This window comes from Crinia signifera, chromosome 4 (genome assembly GCF_055691185.1).
Source record: "Crinia signifera chromosome 4, ASM5569118v1, whole genome shotgun sequence".
Classification (NCBI taxonomy): domain Eukaryota; kingdom Metazoa; phylum Chordata; class Amphibia; order Anura; family Myobatrachidae; genus Crinia; species Crinia signifera.
The window spans coordinates 162,670,900-162,695,197 of NC_139220.1; the positions used below are offsets into that span (position 1 = coordinate 162,670,900).

The 24,298-nt window shown below is 42.9% G+C and overlaps 1 protein-coding gene across 6 annotated transcripts in view; it reads left to right on the forward strand.

Moving 5' to 3' along the window:
• BRD1 (bromodomain containing 1) overlaps positions 1 to 24,298 on the forward strand; it is a 128,109-nt gene that overhangs the window by 78,182 nt on the left and 25,629 nt on the right. For 4 of the 6 annotated variants that reach the window (XM_083182911.1, XM_083182905.1, XM_083182907.1 and 1 more), the window contains one exon: positions 5,792 to 6,283. The exons of 1 other annotated variant lie outside the window; for it this stretch is intronic. In XM_083182911.1, the coding sequence (XP_083039037.1) occupies positions 5,792 to 6,283 (492 nt within the window). The remainder of the gene's footprint in view (positions 1 to 5,791; positions 6,284 to 24,298) is intronic. One more of the 6 variants, XM_083182909.1, reaches the window with a different exon arrangement.

A 24,298-nucleotide genomic window follows, 5' to 3' on the forward strand; every position in this document is an offset into this window, starting at 1 on the left:
ACTGGCCTAACTGTGTAGCACATATTGCTACACCTATGTGATATTTTGAAATTGTAATATGTGAAAGATTATTTTAACCAGTACAGCTGTAGGAGGATGATCTAGCAATCCTATAACTCCTGAATACATTAGGTAAGGCATGTCCAAACTATGGCCCTCCAGCTGTTGTGAAACTGCAAGTCCCATCATGCATTGCCACAGCAAGGCATGCTGGGATGTACCATTTCACAGCAGCTGCAGGGCCACAGTTTGGCCATGCCTGCACTAGATGTTAGACTCTGAAAGCAGAAAAACTTGCCAGCTAATAACTACTAGTAGATACACATCTGCTCTTGCTTTGTTATACTTGTGAGAAATAACTATGCAGAGGCTGATGGTGAAAGCCTAGAGCAGGGCTGGGCAACACCGGTCCTCCAGATGTTAATGAACTACACATCCCAGGATGCTTTGCATTAGTTTTGCTATGTGGCCATGCTGAAACTGATGTAAGGCATGCTGGGATGTGTAGTTCATGAACATCTCGATGGCCGTTGTTGCCCAGCCCTGGCCTAGAGCGACACTCTCCAAAGCAGTCTAAAGGTCAATACACATGTAACTTATTTGGGCTGTTTTCTAAGCGATCTGTCTAGATCGGGGGTAGCCAACTCCAGTCCTCGATTTCTACCAACAGATCCTCGGGATCTTTCCAGATCTTCTCACAGAATCACAAGTGAAGTAATTGGCTCCACCTGTGGATCCTTTTTAAATGTTTCAGTGAGTAACGAGTGCACATGTGCAGCAGCTAGGTTGTCTGTAAAATGGTGTTTGTAGCTCTCGAGGACTGGAGTTGGCTACCACTGGTCTAGATTGTTTAGAAAGTAAGCAAGGATTGCGCCGTGTGCACACCCTATAGCGTTGCGTGGTATGCGCATTGCCTGCTCAGATAGACAGTGCATGCACTCTTAACTAGGAAGATCAACTTGCAAGCATAGGACGAGATGGGGTGATTGGTGCATTTATAGGCTGATTTGACCTTCATTATCACAGTTGGTTACCGTAATTCAGGCAAAATATACCACCTGCTTTTGTCTATGAAGTTGTGGACAGTTCCCCAAGAAGGGTGTCTGAAGTAATCACTTCATGTGATGTACCTACAAAGTACTGATGTCTTTAAAATTAACATTGATCTATTGATAGACTATAACATATGTCATATCTTGGGAGAAGCCGCACTCGCTGACGTCAAAGCTGGGGTATTTGCACTCAGGAGTCCTCAATCAACATAAGGCATTCTCGCCGTAGATACATAAGAGGCCACTCTCCAGACTCCCTGCATAATACTCTTTATTTATTTCCACTCCAAATAATAAATCAACACAGCAGGCCATGCAGATACTTACCTGCATAGCCTGCTGTGTTACTTTATTATTTGAAGTGCTGCCCCATTGCTGATAGATAGATATATAGATAGGTAATAGATTTAGAGGTGTGTGTGTGTGTTTTTTATAGTACTTAGGTTTTTCGAAAGATGATCACTTCACATAGCTTACTTTTGATACATGCAAATTGTAAGCCATTTCTAGTTGGTCAGTATAGCTTATTTGAGGTGGCTTAGAGCTCCTTTGAGTAAGAACAAGTAAGTCCCTACACTTGAATTTCAGTGTTTGTTTATTTTATGGTAGAGAAAACTAAAAATGAAGTCACCTTAAACAGCTTTCTACTTTACGCTATACGCAGAACACATTTATGCAGAGCAAATGCCTTTGCAAGCAACTCTAAATTTGCCCCATTGGGTGGTGAAAAAATTTGGCATTTGGATTTATGAGCTTTTCAGATACGGTTTTTATACCTTGTATTACACTGCTAGGCATTTCTACCAAGTACTATCTAAATCTAATGAGGACTTTTATGCATGACCAATTTGCCTCTACCATGACTTTTTTTCTGTGCAGTGTATTTTATACCTGCTATCTGGTCAAATGTTCCAACAGAGGGGATTAGGTTCCACACTGGATTCTTAGACCCAATGGGCAATAGAGCTTGAGGGTAATGGGAAATCTGGAAAATTGTGTAAGCTCTTGTCAAACAAACTAACTTACCGTATATACTCAAGTCGACCCAAATATAAGCCGAGGCACCTAATTTTAAAACAAAAAAACTGGAAAAACGTATTGACTCAAGTGGGACCCTCACTCGAGTATAAGCCGAGGGGGGCTTTTTCAGCATAAAAAATGTTCTGAAAAAGTAGGCTTATACTCGAGTATATATGGTAGATTAAAATGAAAAGAGGAAAATAGTCTTGTTGAATGTTTAACACTTTTATTCAATGCTCCCGATTCACCATTTTTTGGGGGGCGAATCGGGCTGTTTTCACTCCTTGCAGTGAATCATTGTCACAGAAAATGTGATTCGCCCTATTCAATGTTCGCCAAAAGCAAACCGTGAATGCCGGCCAGTTCTCTGTTTCATGCTCGCTGCAATTTGCTGGTGTATTTCAATGGGGTTTTCACTGGGATTCGTCGTGAGTGTATTCAATGCTAGGATGGTGAATTGCTTTCTCCCTGATTTTTGCCATGATTCACCGTTTTGCATTCGACATCTTTTTAAGGTGAAATGGAAAATGATCTTTTAAAATAAAGGGTTTTTTTTGTCACAAAAATCTGAATTTTTTTTCTGTGAAGGGGCATGCAATTTTTATTCATATGCTTGAAGCACATGAGTATATATTTAATTTTTTTTTTTTTTTTGGTTAAATGATTCAGTAATCGTGGCTTCCTTTTCCAGTTTTAGACATATGACGGGTGTTGATTAGAGAATCGCCATACGATTTGAACCCCTAAGGCAGGGATGTTCAAACTATTGCACTCCAGCTGTTGTGAAACTACAAGTCCCATCATGCATTGCCACAGTTTTGCTATTAGTGGATGCTAAAACAATGGCAAGGCATGCTGGGATGTGCAGTTTCCCAACAGCTGGAGGGCCAGTTTGAACATGCCTGCCTTAAGTTATCTTTTTCTCCAGTGTCCAAATGAAATGACTTTATGTACCTTTTTGCATTACGACAACAAATGTTTTTCGAAAGGAATTAAAAATGCTATGTTTAATTTACATTAGATATATCAATTTATTTTAGGTGCTTAACAAAGGTATAGATCACTACCACAAAAAGAAAAAAATCAGCATGGTACTCTAACTTATAGTGGTGAAAAAATAAATGTTGACATTTATTACTGTTGTACTGCATACATAATAACACAAACCATGAAATGTAAAAACTTTTTTACATTTCACAATCCCATTGATTCAATATACACATTTATTCAATCCTCTGTGTAATGAAAGTGCCTACTATCCAAGAAAGTACTAGAAAGCCGTATACCAATGGTTCCCAAACTGTGTGCCATGTCACCCTGGGGGGGCCTCGGGAAACTTGCATGGGAGCCCAGGGAACTATTCCACTTATTTGTGGCTAAAGTAATAGGTGAAACCAGTGCTCCTGGATTCCCATCCTAAAACATGTGGACAATCAGAAACAAATCCTGTCCCTTACCAAATAATTGGTCCTAAGGAAGACATATAAACACACTTTTCTATATATTTTTTTTCTGCATTTCCCAATAAGAAATATTTGGCCCAGGGGTGATGAAGTTTTTTTTTTTTTTTTTGATACTTTAGGGTTCCAGGAGTCCAAAATAATTTAGGCACCACTGCAGTATACACTTTCTGGTGACACTTTAAGGACAATTACAGACCAATACAACAGGTTTCAAACAAGGGAATAATCATAAGTTCTGTAAAATTTTCAATTTCATGGTTTCTTGTGTTAATTATGTATGCGGTACAACAGTGATTGAGTGTCAACTTCATTACTTTTTTCGCCACAATGAAAGAGTACCATGCTGATTTTTTTTTTTTTTTTGCGGTAGCAATGTATACCTTGCACCTAAAATGATACCTTGCACCTAAAAAAAAAAAAAATATTGGAAGATCGAAATGTCAATTTAACCTAGCATTTTTAATTTAGTTAGAAATAAGGGGATAGTAAAAAGCGCTAAAAGAAAATTCGGAAAAAATGGGATGATTATTTAGAGTGGTACCTGTAAATGAAAAAGTGGTTAGTAGTAAGGTTTACACCCTTTTGGGGAATATGTAAAAAGGATGGACTGGTGCTCTCCCTAAGACTGACCCTTACGTGCTTCCGGTACGGTGATGGTGGCTCCGTGTGCCAGAATGAGAACAGCCGGGATGCCGCCTGATGTTGCGGCTCTGTGCTGTCCGTCTGGCTGTCTATGCGGCAGTGCGCACTGTCAGAGCCGTCGCTTGGTGGTGTTGCGGCTGGCTCAGTGCGCGTCCCTGACTGCCGGAAGTCGGAGGTTGTTAGACCGGAAGTTCGCCGCGGCCGCCGGGCAGGGTTTCAGGATGAGCTTGGGAGCAAGTGTGAGTGTCCTCCTTACGGGTCCAACGCGTTTCGTGCGTCCTGCGCACTTTTTCAAGGATGGTTTCCTGTCCAACATTGTGGGTTTATATAGGGAAAAACCTTATTGGTAAAAACGGAAGTTCTATTCCGGAAGTGGGGTAAAAAAGGTGGGAAACGCATGTTCCTATCTTTATAATGGGAGTTGAATCCTACTAGGTTTTCAATGGAAATAAAAATTTATATAATATAAAATACAAGGTAGGTTAGTTAGAAATAAGTAAGCTTTTGCCATAACACTTAATGAGTAACAAAGTAATTTGGTTTGGATTTTTGGAATCTGAGGGAAAAGTTACCTTATGCAGCGTACACACTGCACATGTGAAATATCCGGCTTTTACCCAGTATTTTAATGCCGGAGGCTCAGACGGAACCCCGTTCTTACTGCTAACGCAAATTCCCGGGTGAAGCGGTTCTACCCAGTAATTTACCTTTTTAACAATTTTTTTTTTTTGCAGTGTGAACGGGTCAACCCATGTCTGTATACCCGGGTATCAAATCTGGGGATGTGATTGTGTGAAATGACCCATTTATAACATAAATCTATGAGCTAAACAACCTAATTATAGGTGTTCTTCCCGGCATTAAGTATGTGTGAGTTCCGCAAAACAATAAACCGCTAAGTTGGGTGCCCAATAAAATGTTTCCCATAATAGTAAAGGTGTAATTATAGTTTTGGTTTTGACCCATGAATTAAAACATGCCAGTGCAGTTTATTCTATGTGACCAAATTGAGATGCTTAGCATATTATGTATACTTTCTTTCCAATTAGTATGTCAAACCTCCACGCTTTATTTATTTTCATGTGCTATGTTTTTAAGGAGGCATTATTAGGGGAATAGTTTTCAATTGAATCGGTAACTGGATGAATGGTATGTATTATAACAGAACTATGAAATAGAAATTGGAAGTATGTTATTCAACCAAATAGAAACTCCTTATATACAGGGTGTAAAAAATCCAGCCCTACAAAAATTATTATAAGCAGATCAAAGCCACAACTGAAATATACTCAGTATGACATAGGTCCTATATTATCTATATTTTAACACCATAAGCGAAACTTTTATTTTGTATATTTTTTTTAAATGTAATCTGTGGTTAATACGTGAGTTGAGCCGCCCCCCCTCCCCCAGGAAAAATAAATAACTCTACGAGCGGGTATTTCCGATTTTTTAAATTAATCGACATTGAAAAAGGGACAGTTTCGGGTTTAACTGTTTTAGATAAAATGTATTTGTTTTTAAGTAAAACCTAATTAGTTTTGTTTCATAGATAAAGTTTATAAGTTCATCATACAGTTTTCAAAAATGGTACTTTATTTATAATTTTTTCAGGAGATAAATCTCCCCCTAAACTTGAACCATCTGATGCATTACCTCTACCGTCAAACTCGGAGACTAATTCAGAACCACCAACCCTCAAACCAATAGAACTCATTCCAGAGCAGAGTAAGCTATACAAAAGAGTCACATTTGATAATGAATTACGTAGTACTACTGTTCAGGATGAAATGGTAAATGGATACAATTCAGAACATTTACTTAAGGACAGTAATTTCAGTGATTCTACAGATTGTGAAGTAGCGGAATCATCAACTGATTTAAACAGACGTACCTCTATTGTCTTCCGCAAATCAAAAAGTGTAAGCCCCCAAAAGCCTGCAAAGAACAATGAAACACAGCCAACTTCACCACAGCTAGGGACCAAAACCTTTTTGTCTGTAGTCCTTCCAAGGTTGGAAACCCTTCTGCAACCAAGAAAGAGGTCAAGGAGCACGTGTGGAGATTCAGAACTTGACGAGTCTCCAGTGAAACGATTGGATACAGGTAATACATTTATTTCTCCCATATACATAATTTAAATATGATATCATGGATACTATGGTACAAACTAGAATTCTGTAATTATATTTATATATTATTTATGTAACCTTTTTAGTTTTAAAGTAAGCATCCATGATGTCATTCACTTTGTTTTGCATTTTTACTTCCTTGTTTATTGCAATACATCATTTTGCTGTGATTTTTTTGGCAAGCTTTGTTTCCCCCTGTATTTTATTTACAATCGTTTTTCTTAGCTGATAAAAAAAAAAGCAGCCATAAAAATCTTGCATGTGTTGATGCTTCCCACTGTATATTGACAGTGGATTTCATTTTATGTTCACATATTGTAACTTTCTTTCTTCCTTCCATCATACTTCATTCCATTATTAAAACAAATGATTCCAGAATTAGTATTTCCTTCCAACAATATTTAATATAATTAATATCATCAGTGCTCAAAAACTGGTTAAGTGAATTCAGCTAGAATGTTGTACACAATTGGTTTCATGAAGACTACCTTTTTGGTGATTTTTTTCAATTATTAGCGGCAATTCAGTGGGCTGCTTTAGTAAACATGTCCTCAATAGAATTGAGTTGACTTAAGTCTTAAACTGGCAAGCCTGATATTACTTAAAAAGGGTTTCCCCACATTCAAGTGTTTTTACTTGATGGTCCTCTTTATTAGTCTGTAATTATTTCCTTGGCTATGACACAAGCCACTGAGTCGGTCAATGCATGGTTGTGTTATACAAGGTTCATCTATCTTGCTTCAAAATCCAGAAGCCGGCCATATAGGGGTATATTCAATGCCGCCGGCGAGGATAGCTTGTTTTCGGCGAGGATCACCGAAAACAAGCCATTCTCTCCACCAAACCCCCTCGCCTGTCGCTCGCTGTATTCAATGTTCCGGGGAAAAACTTGCAGCCAAAGGATAGCGAGGACTTCCTTGGGGTTCGACGCAAATGCAAAGACCCTGCACCCCCAAAATCGCCGCAAATGCAGCATGAAGGGGGTTAGGTTGAATACAGATGGCGTGCTAACTGCACTGCTTGCTGTCATAGCTCGCCTTAAGGGCATTAAATTTACCCCAAAATGACCATAAAGTTAACTTGCCTGAATGTGAGACAGCCCCTTTTAAGGGGAATATTCAATGTGTGGCGATATTTACAACAGTTGGAAAGATCAGCACTTTTCAACAAGAACAGGTTGAACATCTAATCTAGGCATTCCCAACTACGGTCCTCAAGGCACACCAACAGTGCAGTTTTTGTAGATATCCAGGCTTGAGCACAGGTGACTTAATTAATATATGAGGGATTCTGATTAAACATCTGTGCTGAAGCCTGGATATCACTAAAACCTGCACTGTTGGTGTGCCTTGAGGACCGTGGCTGGGAATCCCTGATCTAACCTATTCAATCTTTCAAACTGTCTGATATTGTTCTGATGGTCTGAAAGCATGTGGAATGTCAAATGGCTGCAGATTCGACCATTTTGTGGAAGTTTTTGACAATGCAGATTCAACTTTAACAGCTGAATCGGTGTGGTCGAAAGTTTTAAATTGTCAAATCTGCGGCCGTTTTCTACAGTCTGCTGTTGCATGAAATAGGTGTTTTCCAATATATACAACTGTCAGAAATATTGGCGCACCTTGAATACCCCCCTAAAAGTGTTAGGGGCAGACGTACTAAGCCTTGAAAGATAATAGTGGACTGAGATGAACGATCTATGCAGACAACAATATAGTTAATTATTTCCCTTGACCTCCCCGGAGCTACAGAATGAACAATATATTGCATACACACTGATCAATTTTATAAGGTAAAGCTAAATAGTTTGCTTTACCACTGATTATGTTTTATGAAAAAATGTATCTATCTGTTCATGTGACAATATGCATCTATATATAAATGCCATAGGCAAAACTTGACCATGTACAGAGGAGAATGGGGTCGCTAAGGCTTAAGGCCCATACACACTTGCCAATTGTCAGCTGAAAATCGCTCAAAACAGCCGTTTTGAGCGATTTCTTAGCTTAAAGTCTGCAAGTGTGTATGGTCCACCGATGACAGACTAGCGATGATGCGCGCTCCCGCATCATCGCTAGCAAAGTGGGCCATCTGCTGGTTTTACCAGCATGTCTGGCGATGTTGTGCCTAGGTGGATGTCATCGTCCACCTAGGCACAAATGACCTGGTTAATGCTGAAGTCATGGCCGTAAAAGATGAATTTAGAAAGTTAGGAACTGCTCTAAAACAGGTGGCAACCACTGTAACTTTTTCAGAAGTATTGCCAGTACACCAATGGGAAGATAGAACTCTGAGAATCAGAAACTTCAATGTTTGGCTAAGGAATTGGTGCAGTGAGGAGAGATTTGGATATTTAGGTCAAAGTCAAGCTACCTGGCAAGACAGAGCCTTATATAAAAGTGATGGCCTGAACCCATCTTCAAGGGGAACGAGAATATTAAGTGAGAAGTTTGGAAGCTTCATAAGCAACTATTTAAACTAGCAGAGGGGTACAGTGAACCAAATAAGAATGAAGAAATCTGCTCCCCCAATCTAGAGGCATTGTCTCTGCAGGAAAATGGAACAGGAAGCCTATCCACTGCAACAGAAGATAATGCCAATCAAAACCGAATAGATATAGGCAGAAAGATGAACATAGCTAGCAGCAGGAGAAGCACAAACACAACTTTAAGAGCTATTTGTGCAAATGCTAGGAGCTTAGAAAATAAAATCCCAGAACTAATTGCAATAATGACAAGGGATGAACTGGATATTGTGGCTATTACAGAGACATGGTGCAATGAAAATCATGACTGGGACATAGCTATACCAGGATATACTTAATTTAGGAAGGACAGAATGGGAAGAATCGGAAGGAGGGGTTGCAATATATGTGAAAAAAGAATAAAGACAACCTTAATACAAAGTATTGAAGAAAGAACTGAGGCACTTTGGTTGACCATAGAAACAGGGGAGAAGGCGATTTTTCCTTTAGGGGTGATCTACAGACCACCAGGTCAGGAAGAGGAACTAGACAAGAGCCTCTTGCAGGACATCAATAAAATTACATTAAAAGGAGAGGTGATAATCATTGGAGACTTTAATCTACCTGATGTAAACTGGGAGCTGCCTGTTGCAAGTTCCACCAGAAGTAGGGACATGCTGAATTCCTTGCAAGGAGCATCCCTCCAGCAATTGGTGAGGGAGCCCACTCGTAAGGACGCAATATTAGACTTAATGGTGACAGAATATCTGACAAATGTGGGTGAAAATCTGGGATCCAGTGACCATCAAGCAGTATGGTTCCAAATAAAGACAGAGACTGACTCATCGCACACAAAAATATAGGTGTTAGATTTTAGGAAGGCTGATTTTGTAGAGATGGGAAACTCTGTAAGGGATTCTTTGGCAGAGTGGAGGAACTTGGAAGGAGTGCAGGATAAGTGGAAAAAATTAAAAAGTGCAATTCTAAAAGCAACAGAACTTTGTGTCAAAAGAGTTAGGAAAAACACACGAAAAAGGAAGCCATTTTGGTTAGCAAAAGAAGTAGCAAGTATTGTGAAAGCAAAAAAGTTGGCCTTTAAGAAATTTAAGCAGACGCAGAAGAATGAGGACAAAGAGGTGTATCTTGTTAGACAGAAGGAGGCTAAGAAGGTAATCAGATGTGCAAAAGCACAGGCTGAAGAGAAAATGGCCCAATCAGTGGGTAATGGGGTAAAAACTTTTTTTAGGTATAGAAGTGAAAGGAGAAAAACAAAAAGTGGAATAATAAGACTGAAGACAGAGAGTGGAAGTTTTCTTGAGGGGGACAATGTAATAGCAGATATTAATAATTATTTCTGCTCAGTATTCACTGCTGAAAGAGTATTTACTGCTGAAAGAGGGGAAGGGGCCACCGTTAAGTTGCAAGTATAGTCTGAAAACTGAGGGAGAGACAAGTACATTTACAGAGGAGAAAGTCCTCACAGAACTCACAAAACTGAAAGTTGATAAATCAATGGGGCCAGATGGGATACATCCAAGTATAGTAAAAGAGCTTAAAGGGGAGCTGGTAAAACCAGTAACAGAATTATTCAACCAGTCACTAGCTACTGGAATAATCCCAGAGGACTGGAAAACAGCGAATGTAGTCCCACTGCACAAAAGTGGAAGCAAGGAAGAGGTAAGCAACTATCGACCAGTGAGCCTTACATCAGTAGTAGGGAAATTGATGGAAACACTCTTAAAAGAAAGAGTTGTAGAATATCTCAAAACCAGCAATTTACAGGATCTAAAACAGCATGGGTTTACTGGGGGAAGATCATGTCAAACAAATCTTATTGACTTTTTGACTGGGTGACTAAAGAAATAGATCATGGTGGGGCTGTAGCTTATCTAGACTTTAGTAAAGCTTTTGACACTGTCCCACATTGCAGACTGTTAAACTTGAAAGCTTGGGATTGGATTCTAAGATAGTTGAATGGATAAGAGCGTGGTTGCAGGACAGAAAACAGAGGGTTGTAGTAAACTGAGTACAGTTAAAGGAGGGAAAGGTTACAAGTGGAGTGAGTACCCCAGAGATCTGTACTTGGACCGGTGCTTTTTAATATCTTTATTGGTGATATTGCAAATGGAATTGAGGGTAAAATGTGCCTTTTTGCAGATGACACAAAGGTATGCAACAGGGTAGACACACCAGGAGGGGTAAAACAAATTATTGATCTAGGTAGATTAGAGAAATGGTCAAGAGCATGGCAACTACAGTTTAATGCCAAAAAATGCAAAATCATGCACTTAGGTCTCAAAAATCCAAAGACTAAATATAGTATAAATGGCACTATAATGGAAACTACTCAAAAATCCAAAGACTAAATATAGTATAAATGGCACTATAATGGAAACTACTGAGTAAGAGAGGGATCTAGGTGTCACTATTTCAGGGGACTTAAAAGCAGGTAGGCAATGTAACAAAGCAATGAAGAAGGCAAGTCAGATGCTTGGTTGCATAGGGAGAGGTGTCAGCAGTAGAAAGAAAGTAATAATGCCACTGTATAGGTCATTGGTACGACCTCACCTAGAGTATTGTGTTCAGTTCTGGGAGCCATATCTCCAGAAGGATATAAATACATTAGAGACTGTACAAAGAAGGGCAACTAAAATGGTGCATGGCCTACATCACAAAACATACCAGGAAAGACTAAAATATCTTAATATGTATACTTTAGAGCAGAGAAGTGAAAGGGGGGACATGATAGAAACTTTCAAATATATCAAGGGTTTTAACAAGGTACAGGTGGGAGACGTTCTTCACAGAACACGAGGACATGCACTGAAACTAGAGGGAGGAAGATTCAGGGGAAATTTCAGGAAGAATTACTTCACAGAAAGAGTAGTAGATAAGTGGAATAGCCTCCCATCAGAGGAGGTAGAGGCAAATAGGGTAGTACAATTTAAACATGTTTGGGATAGGCATATTGATATCCTTACAAAAAAATAAGGATCAAATATGGTTTGAGGTAACATGTTTAAAAAAGGGGCAGACTAGATGGGCCAAGTGGTTCTTATCTGCCGTCAAATTCTATGTTTCTATGTTTATTTGAGCCATCATCGCCAGGTGTGTATGGGAGCCGGGCTGAAAGATTACAGGCATTCAGCCCAGCTGACCGGCCGCTACCGCCCAGCAATGTATATATCACTGGCACCACTGCCCACCAATACATATTTATAATCCAGTAATATATACGGTATATATCACTGGCACCACTGCCCACCAATGCATTTTTTTTTTTTATATACGGTATATATTACTGGCACCACTGCCCACCAATGTATAATTTTTATGGTGGCAATGTATACATTGCCATGCAGGCCAACAATGTACAGTGGGGGTTATTCTGGTTGATTTGCGAGGCTGTGATTTCGCAGTTTTGCGAGTCCACCAAACCCCGCACGGCGAATGAACGCCCCCCTCAAAGTGTGGGTTCGCCCGCACAGGCTGAGAATGGATGTTTCGCATAAACATCCATTTGTCACGGCCTTATTACCATGAGAATGCCCATGGAACGCTGGGCATTCGCATATGGTAATGAGGCAGCTCGCCGCCATGGGTGCGTGCACCCGGCAAACCGAAAGTTCGCCGTGGGTGCACATACCGTACTTCTGTACATGCGCAGACGCGCAACACCGAAGGAACGTGAATAAACGTTACTGCCGCCACTGCCCACCAATTTTTTTTATGGCGGTAATGTATACATGTAAATCCCCCTTGGCAACAAGCACTTTACTACCCCATGGCATGAAGATGCTGGCATTGAGCAAGAAACCCCTAGCAATTAACATGTAGGTAAGCGGTACTAATGTGGCATAATATGTAATAGCCATTGCGGTGTGTTGCATAATATTTAATGGGCATCCCAGTGTGTGGCAATATGTGTAATAAGCATTATGGTATGTAACTTAGTGGCCATCACGGTGTGTAACATAATGTGCAATGGCCATCGCAGTGTGTGGCATAACATGTAATGGGCGTTACGATGTGTGGCATAATGTGTAAGTGGCATTATGGTGTGCAAAATCAAGAATAGAATATTAGAAAATCTAAAAGAAAAAAAACATTAAAAGGCAGGAAAAAGGCGGTCTGTGGGTGGGCGACTGTAAGGGATTTCTCAAAACAAAGGTGGTAACTCTAATTTTATTATGGCAGTGGAGTATACACTGTTGGCGCAGGTGATTGGAATTCTCCCTACATGCACGGTGGCAAATACAATCGTAGCCGTGCACATGGGTGGGATTTCCTTGGGTGGGGCGGCATGATCTCTGGGCTCTGAATATATGCAGCCCAGCGATCAATCAGGCACCAAGAACAGAAATGCACTGAATAAAATGGCCTCTGCTCCCACCCTTGTAATTCAAACCTCGCCCATTATGTAAATAGCCTTTTATATGAAAGATTTTCAGCAAAGTCTTTCGCCTCCTGAAAATCTCTTCCTCTTTGGGGAAAATAGCTCAGTGTGTACGCACTACTTCCAGGAAAGATATATCTATCAGATTTTGGCAAAGTCTTTTGAAATGAAAATTTCTAGTATGTATGGGCCTTTAGAGCATCTGGTCCTTAATGTGAAATGTTTCTTTGAATATTTTTTTAGATGTGAAATACATTCCTTTTAATACTTAACCCCTTCCTGACACAGCCAGTTTTTGCCTTCCTGACAGAGCCCTTTTTTTTTAAATCTGACATGTATCACTTAAGTGGGGATAACTTTTTTTTTTGCTTTTACTTATCCCAGTGATTTTGAGTGTTTTCTCGTGACACATTTTACTTTAAATTAGTGGTAAATTTGGGTCGATACAGTCTGTGTTTTTTTGTGAAAAATACCAAAATGTCGTAAAAAAATGGAAAATTTAGCAATTTGCAAAATGTTAAATTTTCTGCTTGTGAGACAAATAATCATACCACTCAAAATAGTTAATAACTAACATAGACCATATGTCTACTTTATGTTTCCATCATTATTTCAACTTCCTTTTAATTTTTTTGGACACTAGGAGGCTTACAATATGAATAGCAAATTCTCAAATTTTCAAGAAAATTTCAAACACTGATTTTTTTAGGGACCAGTTCAGTTCTGATGTGACTTTGAGGGACTTGTATGTGAGACACCCCCATAAATGATGCCATTTCAAAAACTGCACCCCTCCCAGTATTCAAAACAGCATTTTGGAAGTTTGTTAACCCTTTAGGTGTTTCACAGGAATTAAAACAAAGTGTAGGTGAAATTTCAAAATTTCATTTTTTTTGCAGATTTGCAATTTTAATACATTTTTCTAAGGAACACAGTAGATTTTACTAGAGAAATGTGACTAAAAATTGATTCCCCCAATTCTTTTGTTTTCATAAATATCCTATATGTGGCCCTAGTGTGCACGTTGACCAAACCACAGGCTTCATAATAGAAGGAGCACCTACTTGATTTTGGAGCCTCCTTTTTATGAGATTATTTTTTAGGCACCATGTAGGTTTCTAGGCACCATAAGATGCTAAAATTTAGGAACCCCCCCACAAGTGACCCCATTTTGCAAACTACACCCCTCAGGGAATTCATCTAGGGGTATAGTGTACATTTCAAACCCCCAGGGGTATCACCAATTGTGGTACAACTGGGCAGTGAAAATGAAAAATTAAAATATTTTACACAAAAATGCAGTTCTGGCTCCAAATTTTTCATTTTCAGAAGGTATGAAGGAGAAAAAGCACCCCAAAATCTGTGCCCAAATTTCTCCCGAGTACGGCAATGCCTCACATGTGACCAAAAAATACCATTTGGGTGCATGGCAGGACTCAGAAGGGAAGGAGTGATTTTTGGATTTTGCAGCTCAGATTCTGGTGAAATGTTGGTGGGTGCTATGTCGCATTAGCAAGACCCCCCCAAGCACCAATACAGTGGAACCCCCCCACAAGTGACCCCATTTTGCAAACGACACCCCTCAGGGAATTTATCTAGGGGTATAGTGTACATTTCAAACCCCCAGGGGTTTCACCAATTTTGATACAACTGGGCTGTGCAAATGAAAAATTACATTTTTTACACAAAAATGCAGTTCTGGCTCAAAATTTTTCATTTTCACAAGGAATGAAGGAGACAAAGCACCCCAAAATCTGTGCCCCAATTTCTCCCGAGTACGGCAATGCCTCACATGTGACCAAAAAATACCATTTGGGTGCATGGCAGGACTCAGAAGGGAAGGAGTGATTTTTGGATTTTGCAGCTCAGATTCTGGTGAAATGTTGGTGGGTGCTATGTCGCATTAGCAAGACCCCCCAAGCACCAATACAGTGGAACTCCCCCACAAGTGACCCCATTTTGCAAACTACACCCCTCAGGGAATTCATCTAGGGGTATAGTGTACATTTCAAACCCCCAGGGGTTTCACCAATTTTGATACAACTGGGCTGTGCAAATGAAAAATTACATTTCTCTATCATTCTTATGGGATACAGGGAGTCGTTCATAACGATGGGGAAAAGAGCTTATCCGTAAGAGACAGGCACATATAAAAATTTATACAGGGTGTACTGGCTCCTCCCCTCTGCTCCCCTCCCTCTAGCTTCAGTTTGAGAACTGTGCCTCAGGAGAAGCACATGTCAGGAAGAGCTCCAGAGAGTTTTATCTTCTGTTTTATTTCTTTATTATTTTGGGGCTGCTGTTTGGACTTAACAGCAGTCCTGCGTCGTGGGAGACTAGGGGAAGGGTTCAGCTGCTGGCCACTTCAAGGTACCGAGCTGTCCCTGCCACAGGACCACCGTCCTGAGTGGGTGATGTTACCGCGGGCATTGCGCTGCAGCGCGCACACCCCTGGCACGCCGCACACCCCTAGTCCAGTCTGAAGACGTCAGTGGTGAGTATTACCCCGGGGTCCCCCGCCGTGGGGTCCCCGGGTTATTGTGCGGCAAGATGGCGGCGGTATGGCGGTGCCCTGCACAGGGACCGCGTAACCCCCTACCTACACTGGGACAGGGTACAGTTCCTGTTTTGTCCAGGGCAGTTACCAAAGAGGTTTGGACATTCCCCAATGTCAGTCTCAGTATAAAACGCAGGTAAGCTCCGGCGCCATACGCTGGGCGGAGCTTACCCAGAGCGGGACCAGTGCTCTGTGGGCGCGCTTTTGGCTACATGCTACAGGAGCAGCCATCAGACAACACAGGACACTCCACAGTGTATGTGTTGCAGAGGGCAGAAGGCACATGACACTTTCCAGTGTATGTACTGCAGCGATTAAAGTGCTATCTCTGTCAGAGTGTTAGCCCTGTTATACAGTGTATAATCTGCATGTAATAAATGTACAGTGTATATATATGTCTTAAATGTACAGTATATATATATATATATATATATATATATATATATATATATATATATATATATATATATATATATATGTCTGCTACCTGCACCTCACAATGTGCACAGTTAAATACTGGTCCCCCCTGTTTCTCTGATAAACCCACTTGCTTTAGCAGCCATCACAAGGTTCAGCTCACACTGTAACATGACACCTGTGTGCAGCTGGGGTGATGGGGGAAGGGTTCCTGCTGTGCAGAGAAACAAGCTCAAACATGTGAGCAGCACATGTCACTAACTGCTGTGTTTAGACCAGCAACATCAAAACCGGGGTCCCCTCATGTGAGTCCCCGGTTTTGCGTGCAGCATGAATATGGCGACTGCGGTGGCAACCTCGAACCACATGGTCGCCTGCATACAAACTACCTCTGCACTATAACTGAAGCACCATTGAGACAGAAAGCACTAGTAAGTGTTACCATGGGTACACTTTAATTGACATATTATATGTATATATATATATATATATATTACGGTGTTGCTTTATATACTGCATTACCAGCCCTTCAGAGCTGTGGTAAGAGTGTCAGTGTCTCTGTGTCCTTATCCCGCTGGCTTGATAGCTATGGTGCAGACACTGAAATGGTAAATGCTTCACATAATGCCTACTACACACTGTCATACATAGTCTGTGTCAATGTGTCTGGGTGGAAAGGCTCTCTCTCCAACATGTTGAGAAAGTTAACCTGCAGGTGGTGCAAGAATGTTTTCACTCCTGCTGCCTTATCACAAGTGACCTGTCACGAGGTGTCCCCTTAACAATGGGGGACAGTAAGTACACTCCCAGGAGTTTGCTTGATCCAGTCATATAAGACAAGACTGGAGAAGATGTCCTCACCTCTATGGTGTAGTGGATGCTTGCTTTCCTCCTCTGGAGAAGCAAGGTAATTACTCTAATCCTCAGCGCATACCTGACCAACTACCACTGTGGATTGTGTGTGTCTGTGTGTGTGTGTGTGTGATTCTAATTACTGAGATTCACAGTTGCGCTTGACTAGGGTGAATAATAAAGCACTAACGGTGCAACCCTGATAAGGGTGATATGACAGTGGTGCAGGTGTCTGAAAATTACACCGCTTTCAGGACACAGCTAAGGTTCTGTGTGAGGCGCAGAAGGAGTTAGGTGCCATTAAACGGCCATAACTCAGCCATGGCGGTATTGGGTCACAGACCCCTAAGGCTTCGGCTATGGATGGCTGACGCTGACTCCAAACGAAGTGTTGAAAACCTTCCCTTCACGGGTGAACGGTGGTTTGGCAGCGATTCAGATGAGTTAAATCTCAAAGCCACTGCAGGGAAGCCCATCTTTCTTCCCTCGACACCATAGGCGCCCAAGCGTCCTTTTTCCTATCACACCCAACAGTCCTTTTGGACCGGCTAATCCGGCCAAAAGCCAGGGGTGGTTTAAATGCAACCAGAGGCTCCCGAGGTAATTCAGGAAGCCTTCTGCTTCGGCCGGCACAAAGCGGCCATCCGGGGCAGCTGCAGGTAAACCCGCAGCATGACGGTGGGACTCCACCAATAGCTCCGGCAGAGGTGGGAGCCAGACTGGCGTTCTTCGGCCATGTTTGGGAAGCCTCGTGCCTCAATGCATGGGGTACAGGCTCTTATTACACACGGCTACAAGCTGGAGTGGGCAGTACAGCCACCTCAGAGGTTCTTCAAATCAGGCCTTCCAGCGTCCCCAGAGGACCAAGTGGTGTTGCAGCAAGCAACCCAAAAGCTGGTACAGGCCAGGGTGATAACCCCGGTCCCTCCCCTAGAAAGAGGGGACAGGGTTATTACTCGAATTTATTTGTAGTTCCAAAACCGGACGGGTCAGTACGCCCGATTCTGAATTTAAAATCCCTGAATCCCTTCTTGAAATTCAAGATGGAGTCCTTGCGGGCCGTGATAGCGGCACTGGAGGAAGGGGAGTTCTTGGCGTCCTTAGACGTGAAGGACGCCTACCTTCACATCCCAATATGGGCCCCTCATCAGAAATACCTGAGGTTTGCGCTATTGAACGATCACTATCAGTTCGCGCACTGCCGTTCGGCCTGTCCTCAGCCCCGCGCATATTCACCAAGGTGATGGCGGAGATGATGGTGGTTTTAAGGGAAGAGGGTATCTGTGGGATACCATATTTGGACGACCTGCTGGTAAGGCGCGGTCGCCAGAGGAATTGCAGGCAGCCTTACAGGTTACTATACAGACCCTGTCGGGTCATGGTTGGCTCCTGAACTTGACAAAGTACTCTCTGATCCCTTCACAGAGACTCCAGTTCCTGGGGATGGTGCTGGACACGGCTCTCATGAGTGTCCCTGCCACAGGACAAGGTGGTAGACATTCAACAACTGGTCACAGACTTGTTGAAACCCCCCAGGTGACGGTGCACTTGTCCTATTAGGAAAGATGGTAGCCTCTTTCGAGGCTCTCCAATTCGGGAGGTATCACAGCAGGATTTTCCAGCTCGACCTCCTGGGAAAGTGGTCCGGTTCACACCGCCAGATGCATCGGCGGATTGTGTTGTCATCTCGGACCAGACTGTCGCTACAGTGGTGGCTCCACACGCCCAACCTGCTGACAGGGCGTCGGATTGGCATCCAGGATTGGGTCTTAGTCACCACGGATGCGAGCCTCACGGGATGGGGTGCAGTGACCATGGGTCAGTCCTTTCAGGGCAAGTGGACCCTATGGGAAACACGCCTCCATATCAACAACCTGGAGTACGTGCTGTGTATTACGCACTTCTGAAGGCGGCCCCTCTCCTCAGCGGTCAGGCGGTCCGCATCCAATCAGACAATGCCACTACTGTGGCATTCCTGAACAGACAGGACAGGACAATAGCAGGCCCTGTATGAGGGAAGCATCGAAGACCCTGTCCTGGGCAGAGAGCCACTGTCAGGCTCTCTCGGCCATATTCATACCCGGGGTGGACAACTGGGAAGCAGACTTCCTCAGTCGCCACGAGCTCCATCCCGGGGAAATGGAGTCTACACTACCAGATATTCAGTTCTCTGGTGACTCGGTGGGGGACCCCACTAGTAGACTTGATGGCATCAAGACACAATTGGAAAGTATCCAGGTACTTCTCCAGGGCAAGAGACCCTCAGGCAGAAGGAGTGGACGCCCTCTCCATACCGTGGACGTTCAACGGCCTGATGTATGTCTTCCCACCGATCCTCCTAGTGGCTCGGGTGCTGAGGAAGATAAGAGACGGAGCCGAGGTGATCCTTGGGGCTCCGGTCTGGCCACGAAGAACGTGGTATCCAGAACTTCTAAGTCTGCAAAGGGATTCGTGGCGCCTACCTCTGCAAAGAGACCTGCTCATGCAGGGTCCGTGCGTTTTCCAGGCCTTGGAACAGCTGCGTTTGACGGCCTGGAAGTTGAGCGGCAGACCCTGACACAAAAGGGATTTCACACATCAGTCATCAAAACTATGACAAGTGCAAGGAAACTAGTTACGGCTGCATATTACCAACATATCTGGAAGAGATATGCGGGTTGGTGTGATCAGGAAAGGTTTACTCCATCAGAGTTTAAACTTTGAGAGATTTCTTCAATCTGGTTTGAATCTGGGCCTACGTTTAGGCTCCTTGAAGGTGCAGGATCTGCACCATCTGTCTTTTTCCAAAAGGAACTGGTAACAGCCTCCTTTTGTGGGCCCTACTCCACCGTGGGACTTGGATGTCGTTCTGAAGTTCCTTAAATCCTCCTGGTTTGAGCCCTTGGAGGAAATTGACCTGAAATATCTAACTTGGAAGACTGTGGTCTTACTAGGCCTAGCTTCGGCTAGGAGGGTCTCGGAACTAGGGGCGTTGACTTGCAAGAGTCCTTATTTGATATTCTTGAGGACAGGGCAGAATTACGCACTAACCCGCGTTTTCTGCCCAAAGTGGTGTCTGCGTTCCATGTGAACCAGCCAATTGTGGTTCCTGCTGGTGGGCCTCATTCTGAGGTGCCGACGTCCTTGGACGTAGTAAGGATTCTCCGTGTCTACATCAGGAGAACAGCAAGGATTCGAAAAACTGATGCACTTTTCGTCCTCTGACGCCCAAAAGATTGGACGTCCTGCTTCCAAGCAGTCTATTGCACGATGGATATGTGCAACCATTAAACAGGCTTATGCGGTAGCAAAGCTGCCTATGCCTGTTGGGGTGAAAGCTCACTCTACTCGTTCCGTGGGGACATCCTGGGCGGCTGCCCGAGGAGTTTCGGCCTTACAATTGTGTAGAGCAGCCACATGGTCTGGCCAACACACTTTTGTCAAATTTTATAAGTTTGATGCACTGGCCACTGAGGATACTCAGTTTGGGCAAGCGGTGCTGCGGCAATAGGTTCCGCACAATCCCGCCCGTTCTGATATCTTTGGTATATCCCCATCGTTATGAACGACTCCCTGTATCCCATAAGAATGATAGAGAAAATAGGATTTTAATACCTACCGGTAAATCCTTTTCTCGAAGTTCTTATGGGATAGAGGGGACCCGCCTCTGTGCGGAGGTTTGCCTTGCTCACTTTGTGAGATATGGACCTATACTGGGTCCTTCTGCTACCCTTCTTGTTCCTGGCGGACATAGGGTGTAGGTTACCTAGGTAACTTAAATCTTACATAGTGTACCTTAAAGGTCCACGAATGTAAATTGTCACTTAGGTGATAAGTCTATACATTGTTCCAGTTGGAACACAGTTCAAAATAGTTGTCATGTTGACATGTTTTTAGGCCCTTAGACTTCCCAGGTTATGGGGTTGCTAATGTGGTCTGTTATGTTGAATGTTGGGTGTGCTGGATGAATCTCACCACGGTAAATATACACATATTCCTCTCATATTGTTCTTCTCCTTCGGCACAGTTCACTTAACTGAAGCTAGAGGGAGGGGAGCAGAGGGGAGGAGCCAGTACACCCTGTATAAATTTTTATATGTGCCTGTCTCCTACGGATAAGCTCTTTTCCCCATCGTTATGAACGACTCCCTGTATCCCATAAGAACTTCGAGAAAAGGATTTACCGGTAGGTATTAAAATCCTATTTTTTTACACAAAAATGCAGTTCTGGCTCAAAATTTTTCATTTTCACAAGGAATGAAGGAGACAAAGCACCCCAAAATCTGTGCCCCAATTTCTCCCGAGTACGGCAATGCCTCACATGTGACCAAAAAATACCATTTGGGTGCATGGCAGGACTCAGAAGGGAAGGAGTGATTTTTGGATTTTGCAGCACAGATTCTGGTGGAATGTTGGTGGGTGCTATGTCGCATTAGCAAGACCCCCAAAGCACCAATACAGTGGAACCCCCCCACAAATGACCCCATTTTGCAAACTACACCCCTCAGGGAATTCATCTAGGGGTATAGTGTACATTTCAAACCCCCAGGGGTTTCACCAATTTTTATACAACTGGGCAGTGAAAATGAAAAATTACATTTTTTTTACACAAAAATGCAGTTCTGGCTCAAAATGTTTCATTTTCAGAAGGTATGAAGGAGAAAAAGCAACCCAAAATCTGTGCCCCAATTTCTCCCGAGTACGGCAATGCCTCACATGTGACCAAAAAATACCAGTTGGGTGCATGGCAGGACTCAGAAGGGAAGGAGTGATTTTTGGATTTTGCGGCTCAGATTCTGGTGGAATGAATGGTGGGTGCTATGTGGCATTAGCAAGACCCCCGAAGCACGGTGAAATTATGAACCTAATAATCCATAGATGTGTGGTATATTTTAAAACACTCCTTTATACATAGGCCGGGTTTGTCGGGGCAAGTGTCACACTGGAAAATAGTTTGCTTTCTTATTCCCTTTTTATAGCAAACTTTGCACCTTTTTTGTGTCCTGCCCTTTTTTCCAGTGGAGGGGATTTCATCAGGAAAATGCTGCCCTGGTACAATACGGGGGCCAATACTAGAAGTACTGGGGCCCTCTGCCTGCTGGTTCCCAAATATTTATGACTTCGTCTTGAAAGTGCATAAATGTCCCCCTCTGGCTGGTAGAACGGAATAGCACGTAAGCGTTATACAGTGCCATCTGGATGATATACACGGCCAGCTTCTTGTACCAGATTTTTGTTTTCCGCAGGGCACTGTACGGCTTCAGTACCTGATCTGAAAGATCCACTCCGCCCATGTACCTATTGTAATCCAGGATACAATTAGGTTTTGAGGTGTGGGTACTGGTACCTCGTACAGGGACTGAGGTGGTACTGTCTCCGTGAATTGTTGTCAGTATAAGGACATCCCTTTTGTCCTTATATTTGACCAACAACATATTTTCGGTGCATATTCCCCTGCTTTCACCCCTTCTCATTACTTGGGCAATGTGCGTTTTTGGGAGGCCTCTTTGGTTCTTGCGCACAGTACCGCAAGCTGCTGTACCTCTTGAACCAAGGGCCTTAAACAGGGGGATGCTGGTGTAAAAGTTATCCACATAGAGGTGATAACCTTTATCCAGGAAGGGGTGCACTAAATCCCAGACAATTTTTCCACTAACACCTACTAGGAGGGGGGGCATTCTGGCGGTTCAATTCTTGAATCCTTCCCTTCATATACCCTAAACCTGTGAGTGTACCCTGAGGTGCTTTCACACAGCTTATACATTTTTATGCCATACCTTGCCCTCTTACTGGGAAGGTACTGGCGGAATTTAACCCTTCCTTTAAAATGTATAAGGGACTCGTCTATGCAAATGAATTTATCTGGGATGTACATCTCTTCAAATTTGGCACTGAAGTGATCAATGACCGGCCTGACTTTGAATAGCCGGTCAAAGGTGGGATCATCTCTGGGTGGGCACTGTGCATTATCGTTGTAATGCAAAAATTTAAGGATTAACTCAAAACGAGTCCGGGTCATGGCCATACGGTAAAGTGGGGTGCTGTACAGAACATCTGTACTCCAATATTGCCTAATTTCTGGCTTTTTTACTATGCCCATATGAAACACCAGACCCCAAAACGTCATCATCTCTACTGCATCTACAGGGGTCCACCTAGCAAATGATGACGTGGGGTTTTGAGCAATAAACTGCTGGGCATATAAATTAGTTTGGTCCACCATTAAATTTATAAAATCATCAGAGAAAAATAATTTGAAAGTCAATTTCTCTTAGACCAGTGGAATCAAATTGGATTCCAGGGATGGCCAAAAACTCAGGAACCTGGGGCTCAAAATTGTCTGGTGGTGGGGTCCATACGAGATCAATTATTGGGGGGGGGGGGGTCTCAGCTGCTCTACGGGGGCGTCTTTGAGGGGGTCCCTCATCACTAGAGGAGGAAGAGGAGCTTAAGATGAATCCTTCAAATTCCCCGCTTGCCTCACTGGCTGTGTCAGAGTCAGAGGCAAGCATGGCATATGCCTCCTCCGCTGAATACATTCTTCTGGATGACTGGGATGACATTTGGGATGCCATTTTTATTTTTGTGTTTCTGGTAGTGAAATGTTTCAACACGTGTATAGTGTAGGGGGGGTACAAACTTTATTTCAATGTAGTATGTAGTGTGTAGTGTGTGTATGTAGTGCAGAAAAAAAAAAAAAAGGTCCTGCGCCAAAAATTGAGCACAGATGTTGGTCAGTAATGTCCGTCACTGAACAGCGCTCAAAGGCAACAGGAATTTGATCAAAAAAATTTGATCAAAAAAAATTAAAAAAAGACCCCACAGCACCCTCAAAAAAAAAAAAAAAAGGTGATCAGTGATGCGACACTGATTACCAGTGAGGGGCAGCAAGTGCACAACCTTTGGTGCAACTGACAGTGCAACTGGCAGGTATATATAAAAAAAAAACCTCTGCACCCCCAAAAAGTTGCTGATCACCTCAGATATAGTGATCAGCACAAAAGGGGGGGGGGGCAGCAGACACAAAATATAGCACTCTCTATCACTCTGTCTCTATCTCTCTCTATCTCTCTATCTATAACTCTATCACACCGCAGCAGCACAAAATATAGCACTCTCTGTCACTAGCCCTCTCTATCTCTCTCTATCTCTTTCTCTCTATCTCTCTATCTATAACTCGAACACACTGCAGCAGCACAACACAGCACAGCACAACACAGGAAGTCACAAGAAGTAACAAGATCCAGGAACGCTACAAGCAGTGATCAGGTAAGTGTTTGCAAGGATCAGGTCAGTATATCGCGGCAGATAGGCACGGTGACCG